The 21,234-nt window shown below is 39.8% G+C and overlaps 1 protein-coding gene across 14 annotated transcripts in view; it reads left to right on the top strand.

Moving 5' to 3' along the window:
* Nucleotides 1-21,234, top strand: part of da (transcription factor daughterless) — a 338,039-nt gene that overhangs the window by 75,246 nt on the left and 241,559 nt on the right. For all 14 annotated transcript variants that reach the window (XM_083137037.1, XM_083137007.1, XM_083137022.1 and 11 more), the window contains exon 3: nt 1,057-1,156. In XM_083137037.1, the coding sequence (XP_082993163.1) occupies nt 1,057-1,156 (100 nt within the window). The remainder of the gene's footprint in view (nt 1-1,056; nt 1,157-21,234) is intronic.

Raw genomic sequence — 21,234 nt, 5'->3', positions numbered from 1 at the left:
GGATTCTCATTTACCAAATTTGAACAGTCGATCTCCTTAACGCACTGGTTATCACAGCGCTCTTCGACGTCAGGGGTCTCGGGTTCGAATCCCAGGCCAGGCATGTGTGCTCTTTGTGTGTCTTCATATCATCACTCGTACTCATCGTCGTGATTAGCCCAAAGTGGCAGAAAAGGGACGTTAAATAACAAAAAACAAATCCGAATTTTAACATATTACGTTGAGGGGAAACAATGTCGGGCGTTCATCATTAGAATACAACAAAAAATCTATAAAATTACGATAATTAGATGTAGACTTCTCCCCTTTTTTCTCATTTTTGTTCTCAATTCTTAATCATTGTAAAGTTTATAAAATTTCCAGTAACTTTTGTTTGAACCTTTTTTTTCACGAAACTAAAATTATTTTTTATTTTATTCTAAAATTATGAGAAAATGGTTGCATTTAGAGAAAAAGTCCTAACTTTTTATATTCGTATAGTGTATGAAAAGGTTTAAAAGAAGATCAAGTGTATTTTATTTGTTGAGCAGTGTGGGAGATATGGTCGATGCATTAATCCAATGTGGCCATCAAAATCAAGATGGTCGAGTTTCTAAAGTGAATCTTGTGAAATTCAGGATCCGTTCAGGGACGCGTGCCGAACTAGTTTCGTTTTGTTGTTATTTTTGTCCGGGTAAGTCTAAATGTACCGGACTAGTCTTAAAAATCTGATCTAAGACCTTCATTATAGAAAATCTGGAAATCAGAACACATGGCTGGTCATTTCCACATAACCAGGCCCAGCTTTCGAAAAGACATGCATTTGATTTTCACACTTTACTACCTAATTGATATTGTTCGGCAGTTAGATATTTTTATTACCAGAATAAGATTGAGTATACACTCATGACATACTTCTCTCATGTACTCTCTGGATCAAATTTTACTGCTATGCAAGTAAAATATTCCCTCTTGTACTTAAGATTATTTTTTTAAAGCGAGTTTATATGTGTGTGTGTGCTATATTCTTGTCTTTACAGAAATGTTCTTGAAATTAATGATTTGTTTCATTTTCAGACGTACGCGAGTAATTACAATAGTGCGAGTAATGAGACGTTTGGACCCGACTCCCCGTATTTTCCATTCAGCAATGCGCCAAGAAGGCCCACGCCTACAGGTAAGAGAGAAAACTGGTGTTTTTTTAAGTTAACATAGAAAGTGCACTCATGTTTTATTTTTCTTATAGTTAACAAAGGAAAGGCACCTTTACTTACTCTAGCCGCATGTTTTTTTCTTCTTTTGACATCTTATCACCGCTTTCTCTCAAAAATGATTTTTCGGCCATTTGTCGCCGTAGAAACTTCTACTACCACCATTTATGTTGCACGTATATTCTCAGTGCAAATGTATATATTATTCATGTCCTTGCACTCCCTTTACATTTATTTGCTGGAAAAGAAAAATAAACCCTCCACCCTTTTTCTAATTCCGGCGTAAATGAGGGAATATCCACAGAACTTCATCCAATGTTAAGCGAAATTTGAACCCAAGTCTCTGGTATTTTCATCTGCGTAATCCGACATGTAGTATGAAGGTGGTACCGGACAATAATCTTTCCAAATGTGCAACATTTCAAGTCTCACTGCAGACAATATCAACTTCTCTTAACAGTGTGGGCCCAAAATTCACCTGTCGAAATAAGATGTGGAGATCAGAGTGAAATTTTGACATCTACTCCATATAAGGCTCCCTGTCGCCTAAGAAAAGTACTTGTTCTGGATACACTGTAGAAGCCTTTGCAAGAGTCGAGCTAAAGTTCGCCAATATCCAAGGCGATACTACTACTTATATTAAATGTGATGTTTGTATTACACTGTCAGAATCTATAAACACTGTAAATACTAGAGGAAAATACCAGTTTTTGTTTGAAAATATTGGCCATGCGATACCACGCTCCCAATTTTTTAAGTAGAAGTTAAGTACCATATTTTTGTTTGTCATCAATTTTTCTCCACTTTTTAAAATAACTTCTTGTGTATATGTTTTCTGTCAGATTTAAAGATTCTGAAAGAAAAGTGAATAACGTTTGAACTAAGAAAGTCGAATTTAATTGTGAAAACTTGGCGCGCCAGATATTTGTCGGTCTCTCCCCCTCCCCTTATATACGTATATTGCAAATGCTGTTAAACCCCTATTTTATTGCCCACTGTGCTCTTTTCCCTCCCAAAACAGCAAAATTGTAAGGGATTTAGTTTTTCTTAGCGCGCGAAACGGTGGGTATCTCCTAAGCTTAGTTTCTGTTGATAACACCGGTATTGTTTTTCATATTCGCGAGATTCGAAGTAGTATATACATGGGGAGCCCTTTTGTTTACCCATTTCTACAGATTTCCACCTCCCCGTTCGCAGCTCTGACTGCTCTGGCGGCCAGAAAATAAAGCCATTTCTCGTAGAATGCCCGGCGCTTCATGCAGCCTGAACAAGGCCGTGTGCTTTCTACACGAGCGAGCCGAAGCGCTTCGAATTTTCGACGCTCCAGTGTCGATTTTCCGGGATGTGCTGCAGAAATCTCGACTCTTGCTGCGGCGCGGTGGCGACATCTGGATTCCCGTGTCCCGTTCATATGAACTTTTGTAACGAGTCGGGGCTGGTCTGGTAAACAGCCTGCCTTCTTTCATATTATATTTCGGATATGTATATCTAGAAAGGATGGAGCGGTGTTCGGAAAGCACAACGAACAGGAAAGTGTTTTCGTTTCAATAAGCAACGCCTTCACGTTGTGTTCTTTCTCAAGTTTTCTCTTCAATTTAAATTCCACGTTTTACTTTTTAGTGCGCTAAACTGTGATATTGAAGGAAAAGGTACGGGAAATTCGACATAGGGGAGAATACAGACTTTTTCTCGCCACCGATTCTTGTCCTGGGCATATGTTTTCTGTGAGTTTTTATTTCATGCAGTCCCCGACCTCCGTGACGGAGTGGTTAGCAGAGCGCGATACGGCGCCAGGGGGTTCCGGGTTCGAATCCCAGCCTGGCCATGGACGATGTTCTTGAGTGTCATTTAATCGGGACTATATTATTCGAACTTTTCTACCTCTATTATTGAATTTCGTCGAATGAAATAAACCGTTCTGGGTATGTTTGTTTGTATACAATACTTAAATAGGAATTTTCACTGCTATTTCCGGTAATTCTCCACTCCCTCCCCCTCCCAAAGAGTAAACAATAGTTAAGAACAGGTCATGCACACAATTTACATTCTTGACGAAAATAACTTCCGAATTGTTCTCTCGATGTTTGGTTAGTTTTTTTATTCGTTATTTTGCGTTGAGTTCTCTCTTTTTTAGGCTGAGTGGTTAGCATATCGCGCTACGACGCCAGGGGTCCCTGGTTCGAATCCTCGGCATGGATGTTTGTGAGTGTCCATTCATCAATTTCACCATGTTATCACTCATCCCCGTATTTGCAAATTAGCCAAAAGTGGCACAAAAAGCGAACTAAAACAAAGCAGATCAATCAATCAATCTTTTTTAGACCAATCGCAACGACGAGTATGAATGATGATGATGAGAGATTCGAACAGATATATATCTGGCCAGACCAGAACTCGACTCCGGAACCTTCGACAGCGAGAACGTGAGTCGACCATCCAACGTGCTCAGCCACCGGGACGACAATCCTGGTTAGCACCGAAAATTTGGGGATTCCATCGTGGATCGAACCCTTGCCTATCTCTCCCTTTAGACCTTTATGGAAAAGCATTTAATGGTCCTCCCCAACTCGGTTCAGAAAGGGGAAAAAGTGGAAATTACAAATTCTCTCGTTTCGCAGCGTACCGGTTCGTGCCTCAGCCGCATCTGACTTGAGAGTGGGTGGGTGGCTCGCTGCTCCCATAGCGGAAAACGAACACACGGCGGTGAAACACCGCTAGCTTATCACCGTGGGAATTCAGACCGGACTCTGCATTTGCGTGCTTGGGTCGGTATCATATCGCAGATATTGATAGCAAGCGATTACGTCTTTACCGTGTAGGAAGTGAACGACCCTCTGCTCAGAAACCATCCAAATTGTTTAAATTGTCCCGAATTTCTCTCGTAAATTTCTAGATCCAATTCATATCAGTTCAAAAGTATTTGAGTATAATGCAAAGATATCAAATTTATTATGATGAAAGTAAATACCGTATATACTGGCGTTTTATTTATACGTGTAGCTCTTGATATTTATTTTTAACTATAAATTTCAACTGTTCCAGCTGACAACTTGTTACTGTTGAAATCGTTTAAAGGAAAATTCTGTATGAGAAGTATTTTACTTTTTAGATGGAGCATTTATACAAACTAAATTCTTATCTATAAATTAATTATGTCGGTGCTGAAGGATCAGTGGTTTAAATTTAATCATGTATCAGAACTCGTCGGACACAGTTCTGAATATGGACAGTTATCACAAGTCAGGGAACACATTCTATTATCGGCTTCAGCAGGGCAGTATCAAGGTTTGTGGAAGTCCCTGGGCAAATTGTTTTGTGGGGACCCCCCATTTTTTTATTATTTTTTACTAGGAGCTTTATTAGCTCAATATATTAACCACCAATTTTCAGCAGTTGAGATGGTAGACCTGATTTTAGAATCAGTAGTAATTGACAATCGAACATATCGCAGATAGGTTTGCAGGGAGAATAGCGCAGTAAAATAAAGTTACAGGACGAAAATTGTAGCGCTATAACAGCAGTAAAATTCTGCGTCTAACTGTCTACAGTATATTATGAAGAGTGAACACCGTAACTACAATATATGGTAAATACTAAGGGGGTTCAGACGGAAACAGAAAACTGAGCAGTAGACTGTACTTACGTACATAATTTATTATAAATGATATTATTTACAATTAAAAGTAAATATGTCACTACATATGCACGGTCCATCTACTGGACAATTACCGACAGGTTCGGTGTGGAAATTGTAGTAACTACACTTTCTTCAAGAAAATCCCCAAAGATTGGTTGGTTGATTTAATGTTTTAAGTCTACTTTATGCAAAGCAAGGCTAATCGGGACTGGGCCTACAGTTTAAAGTAGGATCCGAACCTCCACTCCACTGCCTCCACTGGGTATCGAATCCGGGACCCCTTGATTACAAGGCCACGACGCTACCACTGCGCCATCGGGGAGGACCCAATTTTCAAGGGCTTAACACTTATAGTAGAAACACTTTTCTTGCCTTTTTCGCCGAAAATGCATCTTCTATATCATCGAAATCCAATTCACGAAGACGTCATGTTCAATAAACAAAGATTGGATAAGCGATCTTGTCCCATGGCAGAACGAAGCCTGTTTTTCACTAATTTCCTTTTTGAGAAAGCGCTAGTATATCCACAATTTTTTCCCTTAGAAAAACTCACAGTTCTAAAACGATGTTATTAACGAAAGAAAGTTATGTACTTCGAAGGATTATTTATTATCTTAATCGTATCTGAGAATTGATTGTTTGAATAAGTGTGCCTTATTTCCACAGCACAGCCAAATCAATACTGAGCTTCAGATACCTACAAACAGATCGACTGAGAGCTGTGCTACAATGCACATTTCCACTCATTTTTTTACAGCAATTTTAAAAACTACATTCTGGAAAAATGATCCCTGCACGTTCTCGCGTTTCTCTGCGTTCAGTTTAAGGCAAAAACGAGACTTCCAAAGTTGCGAGGCTAGTCCAGTTTACTGGGGGGTAGCCACGGCGGAGAGCCAACGTGTGCAGCAGTTCTACAAATCTGTACAGATTTAAATAATGGAAGAAGGAGCGATAGTGGAAGAGAAAGCTATGCTTTGTAATTATCATACTTCTACGAGGGTCACTATTTATATTTTGAGCCTAACAATGAAAAAACAGGAATTTGGCATTGAAAACTGCCTTTATGGTCAATACACTTTTGCATTCGTTCGAACCATTTGTCAAAGCAGTTTTTCCAATCTTCTTGAGACACCTCCATAATATGGTTTTTGAACGCATCAACGGCGTCTTCCGCCGACCAAAATCGTTGTCCACGCAATTTATTCTTGACATTCGGGAACAAGAAGAAGTCATTGGGTGCCAAATCAGGACTGTACGGTGGATAACCCATCAATTCGATTTTTTGACTGTTCATAAAGTCGGTTGTTAGACGAGATGTGTGACAGCTGGCTTTGTATTGATGAAGAATGATCCGACGGCGTTTGTTTGTTTTCCGTATTTGACCGAAGACCTCTGGCAAACAAATTGTTGTGTACCATTCAGAGTTGACCGTTCTACGTTCCTCTAAAGGCACAGTTGCCACATGACCAGTTTTCCCGAAAAAACAGGCGACCATTTGTTTGGATGTGCTTCGAGCGCAAACAACTTTTGTTGGATTGGGTTCATCTTGAAACACCCATACAGTCGACTGCTGTTTACGTTCCGGCTCATATGCATATATCCATGATTCGTCACCTGTTACAATCTTATATACGTCTTTTGAAGCACCACGATTGTATTTATTGAGTATTTGTTTGCACCAATTGACGCAAGCGTCTTTTTGAGTTTTTGTCAAATTGTGTGGGATCCAACGAGAACATACCTTTCTCACAGCTAAATGATCATGTAATATTTTATATATGCTGGTGGAACTAATGCCTATGGTTGCCTCAATCTCACAGTATGTCACATGACGATCTTGCAGTATTAGGTTTTGCACAGCATCAATGTTTTCTTGAACAACAGCTGATTTTGGACGACCTTCGCGAATCTCGTCGGTGAGCGAATGGCGGCCACGATTAAATTCGTTATACCAGCGTTCCACAGTGGCAAAGGATGGGGCTTCATCGCCAAATGTGGAAGTAAGTTGATCGATGCACTCTTGTCTTGATAATCCACGTCGAAAATCGTAAAAAATCATCGCACGAAAATGTTCACGAGTTAATTCCATTTTATTGTTGTCGCGCAATCTCCAAGGCAACATAAACAACACAAATGAAGCTATTGACAAAACATTTGAAGTACGTTATGGTCAATAATGCCAGACGATTCCGTGCAAACGTCAAATCGCGCCTAACTTCAATCAGTGTTGCCAAGGCTCAAAATATAAATAGTGGCCCTCGTATCCCAGTTGCTCACGTGCAAAATAAATGGAATTGTTTTGCTGCGTGCGTGTTTTCAGGTCATGCAAAAAATACTGCTTGTAAAATTGGTTACTGGCCAAATATTCAAAAATATATTTTAAACTTATTTATCGAAATTTACCGTTAACTATGTAGTTCAAAATAAGAATTTTCCATAAAGCAATTCCAGTTTGTGTTTCATTTCTGTTACGCAAATTATGAACAAATATTTTTGTGAAGACAAGAGAAAATACAAGATTACATCAGTTGCACACAATGACGGCCATTAGGGGGGCGAGGGGCCAGTTCCCCCAACACTTTTTGCCACTCTTGCTCCGCAATATGCTAAATCTTATTTACCAAGGGAAAGTAAACCGTCCTTGCCCCCCCCCCCCTAGTTTTGGCATCATGCCGCCCTAGATTTGGAATCCCATCGCCGCCACTGGTTGCACAGTACATATCAACACTTAGTTTATGTATAATTATTACTAGGAAATATTGTGTATAACATTATATCCCGTACTGAAATGGTACGATACATTTTGAATTTTGTACTGCGAAAAAAAACCTTCTTAACTCTTTACCGGAACGCATTAATCGGTTGGTTCACAACATCACCACTAGGGATCCTATCGAGACGAGAGTTGTAAATGTTTGTCTCGTGTTTATTTATTTGTAAATGTCTCGTTGACAGTCTCGTCTACATTTATAAACATCCGTCTCGTTCTCGCCTCTGTTTCGGGGGGGCAGTGCTCGTTCTCGTCTCAAGTCTCGAAAAAAATATAGAATTTACAACGTATGCAAAGGGTTATCGTACAAACTTTCACAGAGCATAGAGATTATAAAGACAAAAAAATCTTAATGATTTTTTTGTTTGTTTATTTGACTCCTCGTTTCAACGCTACGAGCCCTCAAAAACTAGATATTATACTGCTTATATGTACAAAACAAACACGCCGATTCAGAATTACCACTAATGAACTGGCATTGTAATTATTATACACAAAATTCACGATTTATCTCAGGAAGTCGCATGTTCCAGGTTTGACTCTCGACCTGGGCATGACTGTTCCTTTGTCAATGTCCTTTTATTGAAGTGGAAATTGTAACGTTGAGGGATTTTTCCCGTTTCATCTCAAAAGGAGACGGGACAAGCGAATGTTTTCGAAATGAGACGGGACAGACCAAAAGTTTCGTCTCGTATCGTGGATAGGTTGGGTGATACTTAGATTGTGCTGGTAGTGTGTATGTGTGGGGGGGGGGCTTCTTCTGCATCCCCACTTCGAATACTGCTTGTAGTCATTCATTCATCTTCATTGTCGCGATTAGCCAAAAGTGTAAAAAATGTGACGGTAGAGAAAATACATATTAAATTAACCTTGCGTTCTCATCGTTGCGGTTAAACGAAGTAACGGAAAAGCGACGGAAAAGTATAATAAATACATACAGTTGGAATATACAGGGTAACAATTAATGAACTATATGAAATAAAACGGAAATTAGTGACAAACCACGTAGTACACAAACTGTATTGCACATGTAAACGGCACTACAGACATTCGGATTTAGGTTATGACATGTTCGATATGTCTGCCATCTCTGGCGATGACGTGGCGTAGACGAACAGCAAAGTTCTACATGACGCGCTGAAGTGTCGAAACATCGATGCTGTCGATGACCTCCTGAATGGCAGTTTTCAGCTCGGCAATGGTTTTGGGGTTATTTCTGTACACCTTGTCCTTAACATAGCCCCACAAAAATGAGTCACATGTGTTCAGATCCGGGGAATATGGCGGCCAAGCGAGTCCCCTTCCAGTGGCCTCTGGGTATCCCAGAGCCAGAATGCGGTCCCAAAAATACTCCTCCACACTTGGACCGGTTGTCTTTAATTTGTACTCGGTCGCAAACTTCCTTTGCGCCGCAATCGGACTGTTATTGCTCGCATAATAGGCCTTCACAAGTGATATACGCTCCTGCACGCTGTACCGTGACATTTTCACTTGCAAATGGCAGACATCAACACGTTGCGTGCGCATGCGCATACGAATTCCCATCATGGCCTGTGGCCAGCCACGCAGTTTGGACGTCATCACGCGAACCGTTCAGAAATTATGACGGTTTTATTTCAGATAGTTCATTAATTGTCACCCTGTATATATTAACTTTAGAAAACTGTCGTTTACTGCAGGAAATTTAAAAACTCCGCGTACCTTTTTATACCGTACCACCTCTTATATTGCAGAAATTGGCTTGTAAACCAGACTGTTCTAAACATTGTTATTTTAAAATTTGCGAAGAAAATATTATGACGAAAATAATCCTAATTCCAGAAAAAAAATTATTGTAACAATAAGTTCTTGCCAGTCAGAACCAACCTATATATTAGCAATGATCAAGGCTGTTCATGTGTTACCAGTTTTGCTTTGTCACCCTAATGGGAAAACCCTCTACCGAGTGGCTGAGTTATAGTAATTACTACTATACTGTTAGAGCATAATTCATCTCCAAGAAATGGAGCACACATTGTTGCACTGGAAGTTATAAGATGCTTGTTTTATACAATAACAAATGATTTTTTTGCTCTCGCTTTCGAGACCCATGGTAGGTTTATGGGACGAGCAAAAACCATGCCTGCACGCATATCTAAGTGACAACGTCAGGCCAGTCTAGTCTGTGCAGAGGACGTTTTCAAATAAGTGACGTAGGAGGTGAATTTTAGCGGTGTTCGAAGGCGTGTTTCTCTAGAACCAAAACAAATATCGCCGAGATATTTTGCACATCTAATTTTTGTGTGATTATCCGTAAAATTAAGGGATTTAAAACGTTTTCGTCGAAGTGGAAATATCCATTAGACCCAGAAGAGTGTAGACATACGACAATGTTGAAGTTTTTTTTTTTTAAATACAACTTCTAATGTAATTTTTCACAAGCATAGCCAGCTGGTTAAAATCTTTTTTTTTTTTTTTTTTGGTGGAGGCCCTTCACAGCTTCCTTTTGGTGGGGGCCCCGGGGAAATTGCCCCAGTTGCCCATAGGTTAATCCGGCCCTGGGTTTCAGATTTTGAGGCAGTGGCGTCCCCAAAGACAATATCCATTAGAAGATTAGAAAATAGTACTAACAAAATGAAAATATCCCTACCACTCACATAGAAATTCTTGGATATGGTAGTGGGCAGAGCATACGGAAATATGTTCATTATTTTTTTTAAAAAAACCTTTAAATCATTTTTTAGCTAATTGTGTTTGTTTAGTCTTTCGTACTTATTAATAATGCATAATGTCATTGCATCGCCTTCAAAGTACACTCGTTCAACCACTTTTGTCCGTTAGTTGTTTCTGCCACTATCGCAGTGAGAATTCAGGCGGTAAAAACCGTACTTCTACTCTGAAATGAAGAGTACTACTTTAAAGGTAATACCTACCATCTTCAATCTTAGCGAGGATGGAGCACTTTCCACCATGTGTGGTGAATGTAAGAGAGAGAGAGAGAGAGAGTGAGAGTGAGTGAGTGAGTGAGTGAGTGAGTTAATTGCCAAGACATCCACATTTATTTTCAATGATGAATTTACATAAAACACGCTTACAATGGAAAAAGCCTTGTCTGGGAAAAATATAAAATTCAAAATCAGTGTCAATTTGTTACCAATTTCATTGTATTCCCAAAATTTTAATTGCATTTGTGTGCGCTTTAAAAATTGCCTTCAAAACTCGAGACACACTGCACAGCGAAAGAGAACTCCTTCAAACTTCACTCTCTGGGATTTGGTTACTTCCATACAATAGATCATCTTGAGAAGCCTGTTCCAGCCGTTGAAAGGCTTTGACAGCAACAACTCGAGATGTGTGCTGTTCTTGTGGTAGTTGAATAAGAGTTAAGTAGGTCCAATTTTAATTGTCTTTGTTTTGCGTCTAAAGATAGAACATTGCTCGCCGTGTATCCCCCTGTCACTCCCTGCTCTTTTTTCCTTTCGCAAAACTCACGCCCGTCTTCTGAAACGCCAGCACAGCAGGCCACCCTCTATCTCGATGGACGCCTGCCAGCTTTATGATTTCCTTGCTATCAATAAATTGGCGTGCTAAATAAAGGGACTGGATTGGGTTTTTCCTATGTGCGCGTGTGTCTTTAGAAGCAACGCAGCGAGTTGCTAACGTTGGGTAGATTTCCGGAACGTGCGCATACGTACACACAGAGAGGTAGAAGTAATGCAAACCTTACAAAAATGCATCAACCAGCCTCCGTGGCAGAGTGGTTAGAGTAACGCACCAGCTACCCTAGGTTCGAATCATCCCAGTCTGTCTCGTCGCCGCGATTGTCATAGAGAGGTAGAAAAGAGCCGAAAATAATTAAAGCTGACAAGGAAACAAAAAAAGAAAGCATGTAGCATTTATTACCTCTTTAGGACACTTGTTTGATAAATAACAGAATGACCGACCCCCGTCGAATTTGACATTTTTTCATCATATAAGGTTCTACCCTTTCCTTGTTCACTCGGATACTCTTATGATGAAAACCACAAACACGTGACACAAGCAGTACTTTTGATGGGGACTAATAATTGAAACCGTTGTCAAAATGTGTCAACATTCTATGCGAATGTTACTTGCGATTCATCTTTATTTCCAAGTGGCACATAATTGCTTGTAAGTATAGACTTTTAATGTTTGTGTGTGTGTGTGTGCGCGCGTGTGCAGATATGAAAAGTAATGACGTAAATGGAGTCTCGGCAACATAAGTTGACAGCGAGTTCAAAAAAATACTTCCAACCATTCTGGCAGTCGTTTCAAACGAAACTTCACCACCACTGCAGAAGTAGAAAAGGCAGAAAAGTGAAACTGAACTTCCCACGGAGTGGGTTTAAGTCGTGGGTTCAATCACTGGCCATATTTCAGACGTTGGCATAACCGAACTTTTTCCAGGCCCACTTTTCCTATAATTGCATAAGTGAACTTGCGTGCAGTGTTTGTATTCTTTCATCCATGAAAGACTAGGGGAATCCGAAACACAAAAATGTGCCTCGTGTTCGAACCGGAGTCTCTCCTTCTCAACTGGACCAACGGGGCTCCAATCTTAGTTGTATATAAATATCCGGTTTGGATATGGTATTCTCCTATTGAAGCTCTAGTACCAAACACATGAGCTTGTAATCATCAATATGCATTTGGGGCATTATATTCATTCGCTAGGAAACTTTACTGAAAGTATATTTGTATTTTGTCTTGTCGGTAGAGGAAGCACCATGATCAAGCAATTAGGAAACCACAGCGGCACGATGACCTTTCTCCCTCCCCAGAAGGCAGCTAAGACACTTTGGGGCTAGCTTTCTTTGGGCTCTTTGACGCAGTTACCAGGATTGTCAATTATTGCGCTTCTGCCCGAGGAATTACAATCCGTTGAACCAAGTTGGCCCGGAAAAAAAGTTTGTGTCACCGATTTATCACACCTGTTTCGAAACCACCTGTTGAGCCCGGGTATCTTCGGTACGGCTCTTTTCCGAATGGACGAACGATAAAATCAATATTAGGGGAAAGGGGGAAGTGCAGCGGCAACACGCAAAGCCCGCGCGTTAATTTTCTCCTTTTTTTGGCGGGAATAAAGTCACAAGTGTCAATTCATTATCGGTTTTTCCGTTGTCTCCTCCGGAAATAACGTCTCCGCGCCGTTTTCGGAAAGACTTGATAAGGAGACGAGAATAAATTTCGCAAGTGCCTTCACCTCGGCTGCGTGTCCACTGATTACACACTACTCGAACAGGATCTTTGGAATGAAGGAATGGGAAATCAAGTTTGCTCTCCAGCACCTGCCGCCGTGGTATCGTTCTGCTTGTGTCACGTGTTTGTGGTTTTCATCACCTGCCCGTGGCTTTTTTTCCTTACCTTGTTGACGAAACAAGTTCAGCGGATTTATCTTTGCGAACTGTGCTCTTTAGTTTAACCAAGGTGTGAAGCTTTTTATGAAGGACATGTACCGCTTCCAAATTGACACCATAGGGGTAGATTAGCTACACCCTCCCAAATTTTTAGACAACCCCTCATATATATATTCATAACCTAATTTTTCAGCTTATTATTCTGGAATTTGCACTCCCTAAAGTATTCTTCTCCCACAATCCCCGATTGAAACTTTTGTATGTGCATCGACCTTCAGAATCCGAAGATGAAACTGTCCATCCCTACACACTTTTGAAAATCTCGTGTAATGTTACCATACTAAGGTATTTTGAAATTATACTACAACCAAGGACGTATTTAGAGGTGGCCGGATCCCCCTCTCCTCGAAAGACTTGCCAAGTAGCTACTAAAATTAATTAATGAAAATATACTTACCATTTGTTGTGTAATCGATGGTTATTAATGTCCTTCGAACTTTTTGGAAGGCAAGGATTATATTGGGATCATACGGCTTTGAAGGTCAATGCCAGATATTTAATTTAAACATTATTATTATTATTCCGAAGACACTTGGTTCGAGCCTTCCCCCACCTCCCGGAAATATATTTCTGGATACGTATCTGGCTACAACTGATTACATACCTGTAATTTCCAGTCACTAGCAAAGCAGTCTGGTAAAAATCGAGACGAAACCGAGATTTAATGTCCAACACTCTCGGTCTCGCTCAACACCGTAGTATGATATTTCAAAAACTTTCCTATACCAAATTTACATAAGTATGCGACCTCTTCAGACGTGCTAAACTGATATCTACCTGATTATTTATACATAAATCTTATACTGTATTTTCTTTGTAGTAAGTACCGAGTCAATCAACAGTAGCAATTGTGAGCTTGTGCTGCATGGTTGCAAATATATTCAGGATAAAATTCAGTTTTTGAGAGCTTGTATTGTAGCAACGATACGAGACGTCAAAACGTTATTAAGAAAAGTAGTTTGTCTTACACTGTGAAGATTTGTGCGGCGATACTCTGTATATGGTTGTTTATACAGCTTGACCAAGATAAGAATGCCCCTAATCAGTTTTTTCAAGATAAGAATGCCCCTAATCAGTTTTTTTTTTGGTATTGTCTCCGTGTTCCTGCTGCACAAATTGTGCAGTACGGGAGATGGGGAAGCGAGAAGAGAAAACATATAACTGTGCACTGTTCACTTTAGCTCGCGAGTTTGACGGGTGAATTCTAATCTTGGTCAAGCTGTACTATCGAGACTGACGGCACGAACTAGGCAGACATTGACAACTCGAGACGAGGCACTCACAAGTCTCGTCTCGGATCGATACAATCCCAAGCCACTCTGTCGCCAAGCTCGTTCAACGGTCGACTCACGATCTCGCTACCGAAGGTTCCTGGGTAGATTCCCGGCCTGGACATTGGTATTTATTTGTATCCTTTTGGTATTTATTTGTATCCTTTCATCAGCCAAAGTGACAGAAATGCGAGACATGAAACAATATACAAGTTGTATGTTTTAAAATTCGGAAGTAGATCCTTATTTTCATTAAAACCTGAACTGGATTCGTGAATTTCTTAGGAAAGTGTGTGTTCAAGGGTGTCCTCAGAAAAAAAAATGTTAGGATGCACGGAATTTTTATCTTTTTTGGCCGAAAACACTTCTAAATTTTGAGGTTATCGTGTTTGTAATAGCCTTCACTTTTACTACCTCTAACGTATTTTACAAAATCTTTAAAAATGTTAGTGCTCATTTTAGGTAAGGGGTTATTCCCTGCAGTCTTTAGTGCTTAAATGCTCACTTATTGCAGAAACACATTTTTCGCTTGCACTATTTTCAAGAAAAGAACCGTTGCCAAATTAGAAATGTCATCACAGGTATGGGTTATAATTGTCGGTACCACTATATTTATTCTGGCACAACCTCCTCATCCATGTAATTTTTCTCTGTTGAATTTTATCTTCCAACTTCAATAGTTCTTGAGATACTTCAAATTACAGTTGTGCTGATTAATGCGTTAATTGATACCATATACGTTCCTCAAAGAAGGGTCACGTACAGCCGACGGCATAAGTAATAGCAGGCGAATTGTCCATCACCATGTTCGTTCACCTTCTTTTCTCCAATGCGAGGTCGCCTTGTAATCAAGTGGCCGCGGGTTTGATACCCGGTGGAAGCACATAGTGGCTCGGATTCCACTTTAAATTGTAGGTCCAGTCCAGATTAGACTATCGGTGCATAAATTAGAGTAAAAACTAACTCAGCTCAGCCCCAATGCGAGGGTAATGAATTGATATAAGAAAGCCAATAAGCCGGTGGCAACGTCTGCTTCAGCTACACCATAATTCATTTTCTTAGAACAACAGAATAAAATAATGACGGACTGTTTGCCTACAGTTGTTTTAGCCGCCGATTGTACGCATTTATTTTCCTTGTTCGAATAGCGTGCAGAGTCAACTCGTACAATCCCAACTTGTTATTGAATTGAATTGAATTTAAAATTGTGGGTGCGTCAGCACTAAGGCTATTTTGCACCCATCACATTATACGGGGTCCAGCCCCTTATCGTTACAAATAGCAACTCTATCGTTGCAAACTAAAATCTTAAAATATTAAAATGTTCTGACTTTCGTTAAAAGCTGAAGCTGTACAGGGGCACTCAGCACATAAGGACAAAAGAACAGGACAACACAAACAAAATTATACTGGCCATGAGGCCAGTCGCCAGAGCCTCGTTAGTCTTCAGTCCAGGGTGTACTACCGTGGAAGTGAGGTTGACATTTGGGTGTACTACGTGGAAGGTCACCCCTTACACCCCCCCAACTTGTTATGTAGTAAAAAAAAAAATCATGGTGAAAAAGAAGTATCATGTTTATGTAAAGCGTTCAATTTAGAACCAAAAAAATATATATCGAAAGTCGCTCGCGGCGCGAATCGAACCCACGGTTTTTTGCGACCCATACCAGCATCTAATTAATTACATCTGTTGGGACGAGAATAAAAATAAAGTAATAAGCTTTTCACACATCAACACCGTGTGTCAATAACGGTCGCGCCATCAATCAGTCACGAAATAAATAATTGATCCTCCCCTCCCTCTCTCTTTCACTCTCTCACCTTACAGCACAGTGTAACGGAATCGGTAGCGTGTTACCGTGTACAAAACGATTGTCGACTTGCTACTCTTCTGATTATGCCCATTCGATGCCCCTGTTCTACACAACAATGATGTATTTTCGTCGGGGGTAGGGGCTGTTGCCATGGCAACTAATCGTCCTTCCTTCGTTATTTACTGCATTATTCTTAAGGTTACTATTGGGGTGTTTTTTGTTTTTATGCTTGTAAACTGCACTGCAGAGTAACAGAGTTCTGCCGACTGGAGCAGTAGAAATTATGATAAAAGTAATTTGTCTTGTTTCAACCTTGGTTGAGTACACATTTAATACATTTTAATGCTGGTAGTTATTTTGTATTACAAATGATCCAACCCATTTTTCACGAGTGGTACATTTTAATTTAAAATGTAAAGTTAGTGTAACTTTCCCAATTTTAACAGAAGCAGTACATCAATAACTTCCTGCAGCCAAACTCGCGCGAACTACGAAACTCGTATAATATAACATTGTTAGAGAAATGGAAGTAAAAATGCTGTCATGGGTGTTATCAAATTTGTGAGGTGCCTTTGCACGTGAAATAAACTCTGCTGCCTGAATGAACCTTAAACGTTGGTATGTACGTATATTGTGTTTTCTATGAAGAACAAAGTAAATCCTCGGCGTTTTTACTTTTGAAAATATTATTAAATTCAAAATCAATGAATCGTGTGTCATGGGTGGTATGAATTATCTACAAATTTTCAAGTTCAGTCTCAAATAGACATGCTAAAAACGAAAGTAAAACAATAAACTTGTTGGATTCATACAATTTGATATCTTTTAAAAGTGTTAAGCTAAAACAAATCTTTATATTTTTTCCACAAATACTCTCACTTCATGGATTTACTCAAATATTTTTGGCTACAGCTCTTGAGGTACTCCCACGTAGCCCTCCTCCGTGGCGGAAAGATCGTAAGTGCTACTTCTTCATTCGTCCTTATTGTCTCAATTAACTCAAGAAGTAGAAATTGAAAGTAACAATGGAATATAACTGCAATAGAAAATTCACAAAAGTGATAGTGTGCATATTCTTTAGTCTGTTAGTCTGCCATTAACAGCGAAAAGGTTTTCTCTGATTTAATCATTTCACTAAAATTAATGGACTTGTATGTTACAAACTCGTTTTGGGGAGATGCTCAGGTGGGCTATGAAGTGATGCCAACTTGGAAAAGTTATAATTTCTATTTATACCATGCAGCACACTAATGTATGGATGGACTTGATATAGTGTATTGCATGGTTTAATTAATTGATTGATGTTGCTTCACTTTCCTGCCATTGTTGCTAATCGTGTAGATGAGGAGGAATGGTGTGTGGGTGATACGATTAAATGGATGGAAGGACATTCACAAACACACATGGACGGGACAACAGACAATACAGATCCCACAGATTATTATCCTGACTCTAGTTCAGACGCCAGAGCCTCGTTAGTCTGCAAAATTCAGTCTAAGGTGTACTACATGGAAGAAAGGATTGCCTCGTTTAAATCACCATACTTGGAGATAGGGATGATATCTGGATTATACTTGACAAAGTCTCGGTCTCGTCTCGAATTGTAAATGCCTGTCTCGTCTCGCTCTCTAAAAAAATAGGGAAAGTATCGGGACACATCTTACACAACCTTTCAAAGCATGACATATTTGACCAGGTGGCTTAGCAAAAATGAATTTGGTTTAGGTGTATTTTTGTAATATCGTACCGAAGTCTCGCATCTCCGGTTACGTATTCTGTGGTTTTCTTAGATTTGGGAGAAGTGGATGAACACACCAAAGTCACTTTTCACCAGATACGATTATTAAAATTCATCTGTTTACTACCCGTAGTATAGAATAGCTACATCCTCTATTTTGTTAAGGAGATATCACAACGAAGCGACAAGCAACACTCGACATATGTCGTTTAACGAATTGACCAATCGAACGCAGGCTTGTCCGGTTTGTCATGCCACTGCGGTGTGAATCGTTGTTGTTGATTGGCACGCTCCCAAACGACATGCTGCTTGTCGCTTCGGGTGTGGTGCTGGGCACACCCAGCTTCCATCAAACGCCAAAACTAAATGCTAAGAGCTCTCTAAACCTGGCCCTTATAGCCTAACAATTCCGCTTGTCTAATAATGCATATGTGGTTAGGTTAGGAGGGCCAGATTTAGAGCTCTTATAGTTGTGGCATTAGGTGGAAGCTGGATGTGTCCCGCACCAGACCCAGTCGCTTCGGTGTGGAATATCCCTTAACCAACAAACTAAAACGAAACGAACCTCTTGCGTTCAGCAACCCACGGGTTCGGCACCCCCTGCTACAAACGCCCAATCCTTGTAAGTTGGACGTACGGTATTCCCGTGTTTTGGGGCACACACGGTTAACCACTACGATGGAATTGTATTCCAGTTCCTAAATGGCCTGTTACACGGAAGTCCGACATTACATGAATTCCGCTGCGGGAATCATTGTCTCTTTCCACGAAAATCTTGTGTCCTGACCGTTGCCTTTTGTAAAGTGGCTTAGTCAAACTGTGATCTCATTACCGTGACGCTCCACAACGCGTGTTCGGTGTCACGGTTCTCTGCCTCTCCAGGTGGGTGCTTTATTGTTAACCTCCGATGAGTCACTGTGAACTCTTTTTTTTTTCCTCCCGCTAAGCTCCCTTTTTCGCAGGCATCGTCATCTCCGACGTCATAGATACTGTCTCTTCCTCTGCCAGGTATCCTTGGTCCAGAAATTGAGCATAAAACCGTGGATTTGTCACTTCCTTTTTGTGCAAGCAAGGGAAACGGTAGGATGATAGATGTCAGCTAAGATCTTATCAGAATACTCGTAATCCATGGCTTTTTCTTTGAAGGTGCCGCGAATTCTGTGTAAGTTGTGGATATTTGAATTTCACCTATGATGAGTTATCAGATTACGAACAGCCTCGTCTCCAGTAGTTTCGTTCTCGTCTAAGGCTACCAACCGCCCGTTTTAGACAAGTTCCGGTAAAACACACCTTCCTTTTTTTCAGTGCTTGTAGGAATCCCCCGCAATAGTACTACTTTCAAATTCTGGTGCTGAAACAAAATGTCACCAGACAGTGGTGCCAGGAGATCCACGCCGTACCTTTGTCACTATACTGTAACTCTTGTGCCGCGGGACAATTTCATGACAAGTGAATCCAAAATTCTGAGAGATATTCAAGTCTATGTGTAGTATGTGATTGAATAAATATCTGGTGACTACTAATATAATCCTTGTAAGACATGGATATGCATTTCTATATATTTTTCTTACTTGTGTAACGATATCAGCACAATGGTCACGTCTAATTTACTGTCCTATTTATACAAAGCTTGCTTGATCTTTTGTCATTGTTTACAGAGGAATAGATTCTTCTTTTTTTGTTTGTTTACCTCTTCATGGAAGTTGATGAGTTGTATCCGTAACGGTATAATTTTCGTGAATATATAAGGAATAATCAGAGCCTAGGTCTCCAAACTGAAACTTGTGTCACCCGGTGGAGCCACTTAGTGGTTCGGAACCCACTTTAAACTGTAGGTCCAGTCCCGATTAGCCTTACTGTGCATAAAGTGGACTTAAACACCAACAACTGAGACTTTGTGTTACTAACTTTGTTAAATAAAATCAAAGCTTTCATATGATTAGTTTAAAGAACGCACAAGGTAAAGTGTGAAAATGTTCGCGTTGTTTGACTTTAGTAGTATTAAAATAACACATAAAATTGTTTCAATCAACACAGTTTCCATCGTTTTTTTTTTTGGGGGGGGGCCACTCCGTATTTAAATGCCAAATTGTAGTACAGACAATCAGCCATGGATATTGTTAGCTTAATACCGGGATAAGAAGTAATTATAGACTTGTCAGAAATAAATTTTAGTGTTATTATTGGGGAAGGGCAAAGAAAATAGTTGTTTTTCTTTCCTTGTGTCTGTTTGTTTACTTACAGTTGTATATCAGGTACGCTATATACAGGACAGTATAATTTTTTTATTGGTTTTATTTCATGGTGGAACAACGTGCCTTTGAGACAAGGTTGGCAACACCAAAAGTTAGTTACCCTATTTTCCTTTGTGTTAATTATTTGCCATATATTTGGAAATTAGCAAAGGCACGTGTAACACCTTTCAATAAAATGCTTTACGGTATCTTGTTTTTTTATGGGGGGCGGTTGGAGGGCAGATATTCTTTATAGGAAGAAGCTATAAAAATGCAAGAGCAGTTGTAGAGAAAGTATTACACTTAAACATATTGTTTGTCTTCTATACTCATTTCATCCCATTCTAAGAGATCAGAAATGTAACCTGTTCAGAATTCGTGCTGGAATGCGTCGGAGAACCTTCCTTATATTTATTTCCCTGTTGTCTAAGTATCTGTTACATAAAATAGTTTTTGCAGTGCCACGAAACTATTGCAAATATCTAGGCCACAGCAAATATAGTCAACGCGAAAATTCTCAAGAATACTCGAGATCTAATAATTGAAAATTTGGAATTAAATGAAGGGCAGCACTTTGGAAAAGTCCTCCTCGAGGCAGGCCCAAGCGCCTGAGGAATCTCAAATGCTGAATCTATCACACACACAAGAAGGAAAGAGCAACTATTATATCCCCTTGGGAAGCTTCCGATCTCGCCACCGAAACTCCCGGGTTCGAATCCGTTCATCATTTTCATTGTATATTAACTCCTTATCGTCGTGGTTAGCCAAAAGGAGAAAGAAAGCGACGCTAAATAACAAAAATACTATAAAGCCTAACCCCTGTACTTATAACTATAGGAAAGGGTTACTTCGTTAAAAAAAAAAAAAAAAAAGTAAACTTCAGATCCTGTTCTGGTTTCCTATGTGTGTGCATATGAAATATGCCTAATACGGTCGACATGTTTGTTTATTTTACATGCTTATACATGAACATTGTGAGAAAGCTATTAAGGGCAGGTTGGAAATTGAAGAACGTATTTCAGTGATGAAAAAAATATATAATTATGGATCTTTTTTTCACGAGTAGTATTTTCAAAAATCAAGGTAACGTTTTGTGCTCTATTAGTATGTTTATTGAAGTTTTGAAATACGGTAATATGAAGTAATGTATTCGAGATGCTTAT

The sequence above is a fragment of the Lepisma saccharinum genome, chromosome 1 (genome assembly GCF_977018435.1).
Source record: "Lepisma saccharinum chromosome 1, izLepSacc3.1, whole genome shotgun sequence".
Classification (NCBI taxonomy): Eukaryota; Metazoa; Arthropoda; class Insecta; order Zygentoma; family Lepismatidae; genus Lepisma; species Lepisma saccharinum.
Note: the sequence above shows the minus strand (reverse complement) of the source record. Positions and strands in the feature narration are given on the sequence as shown.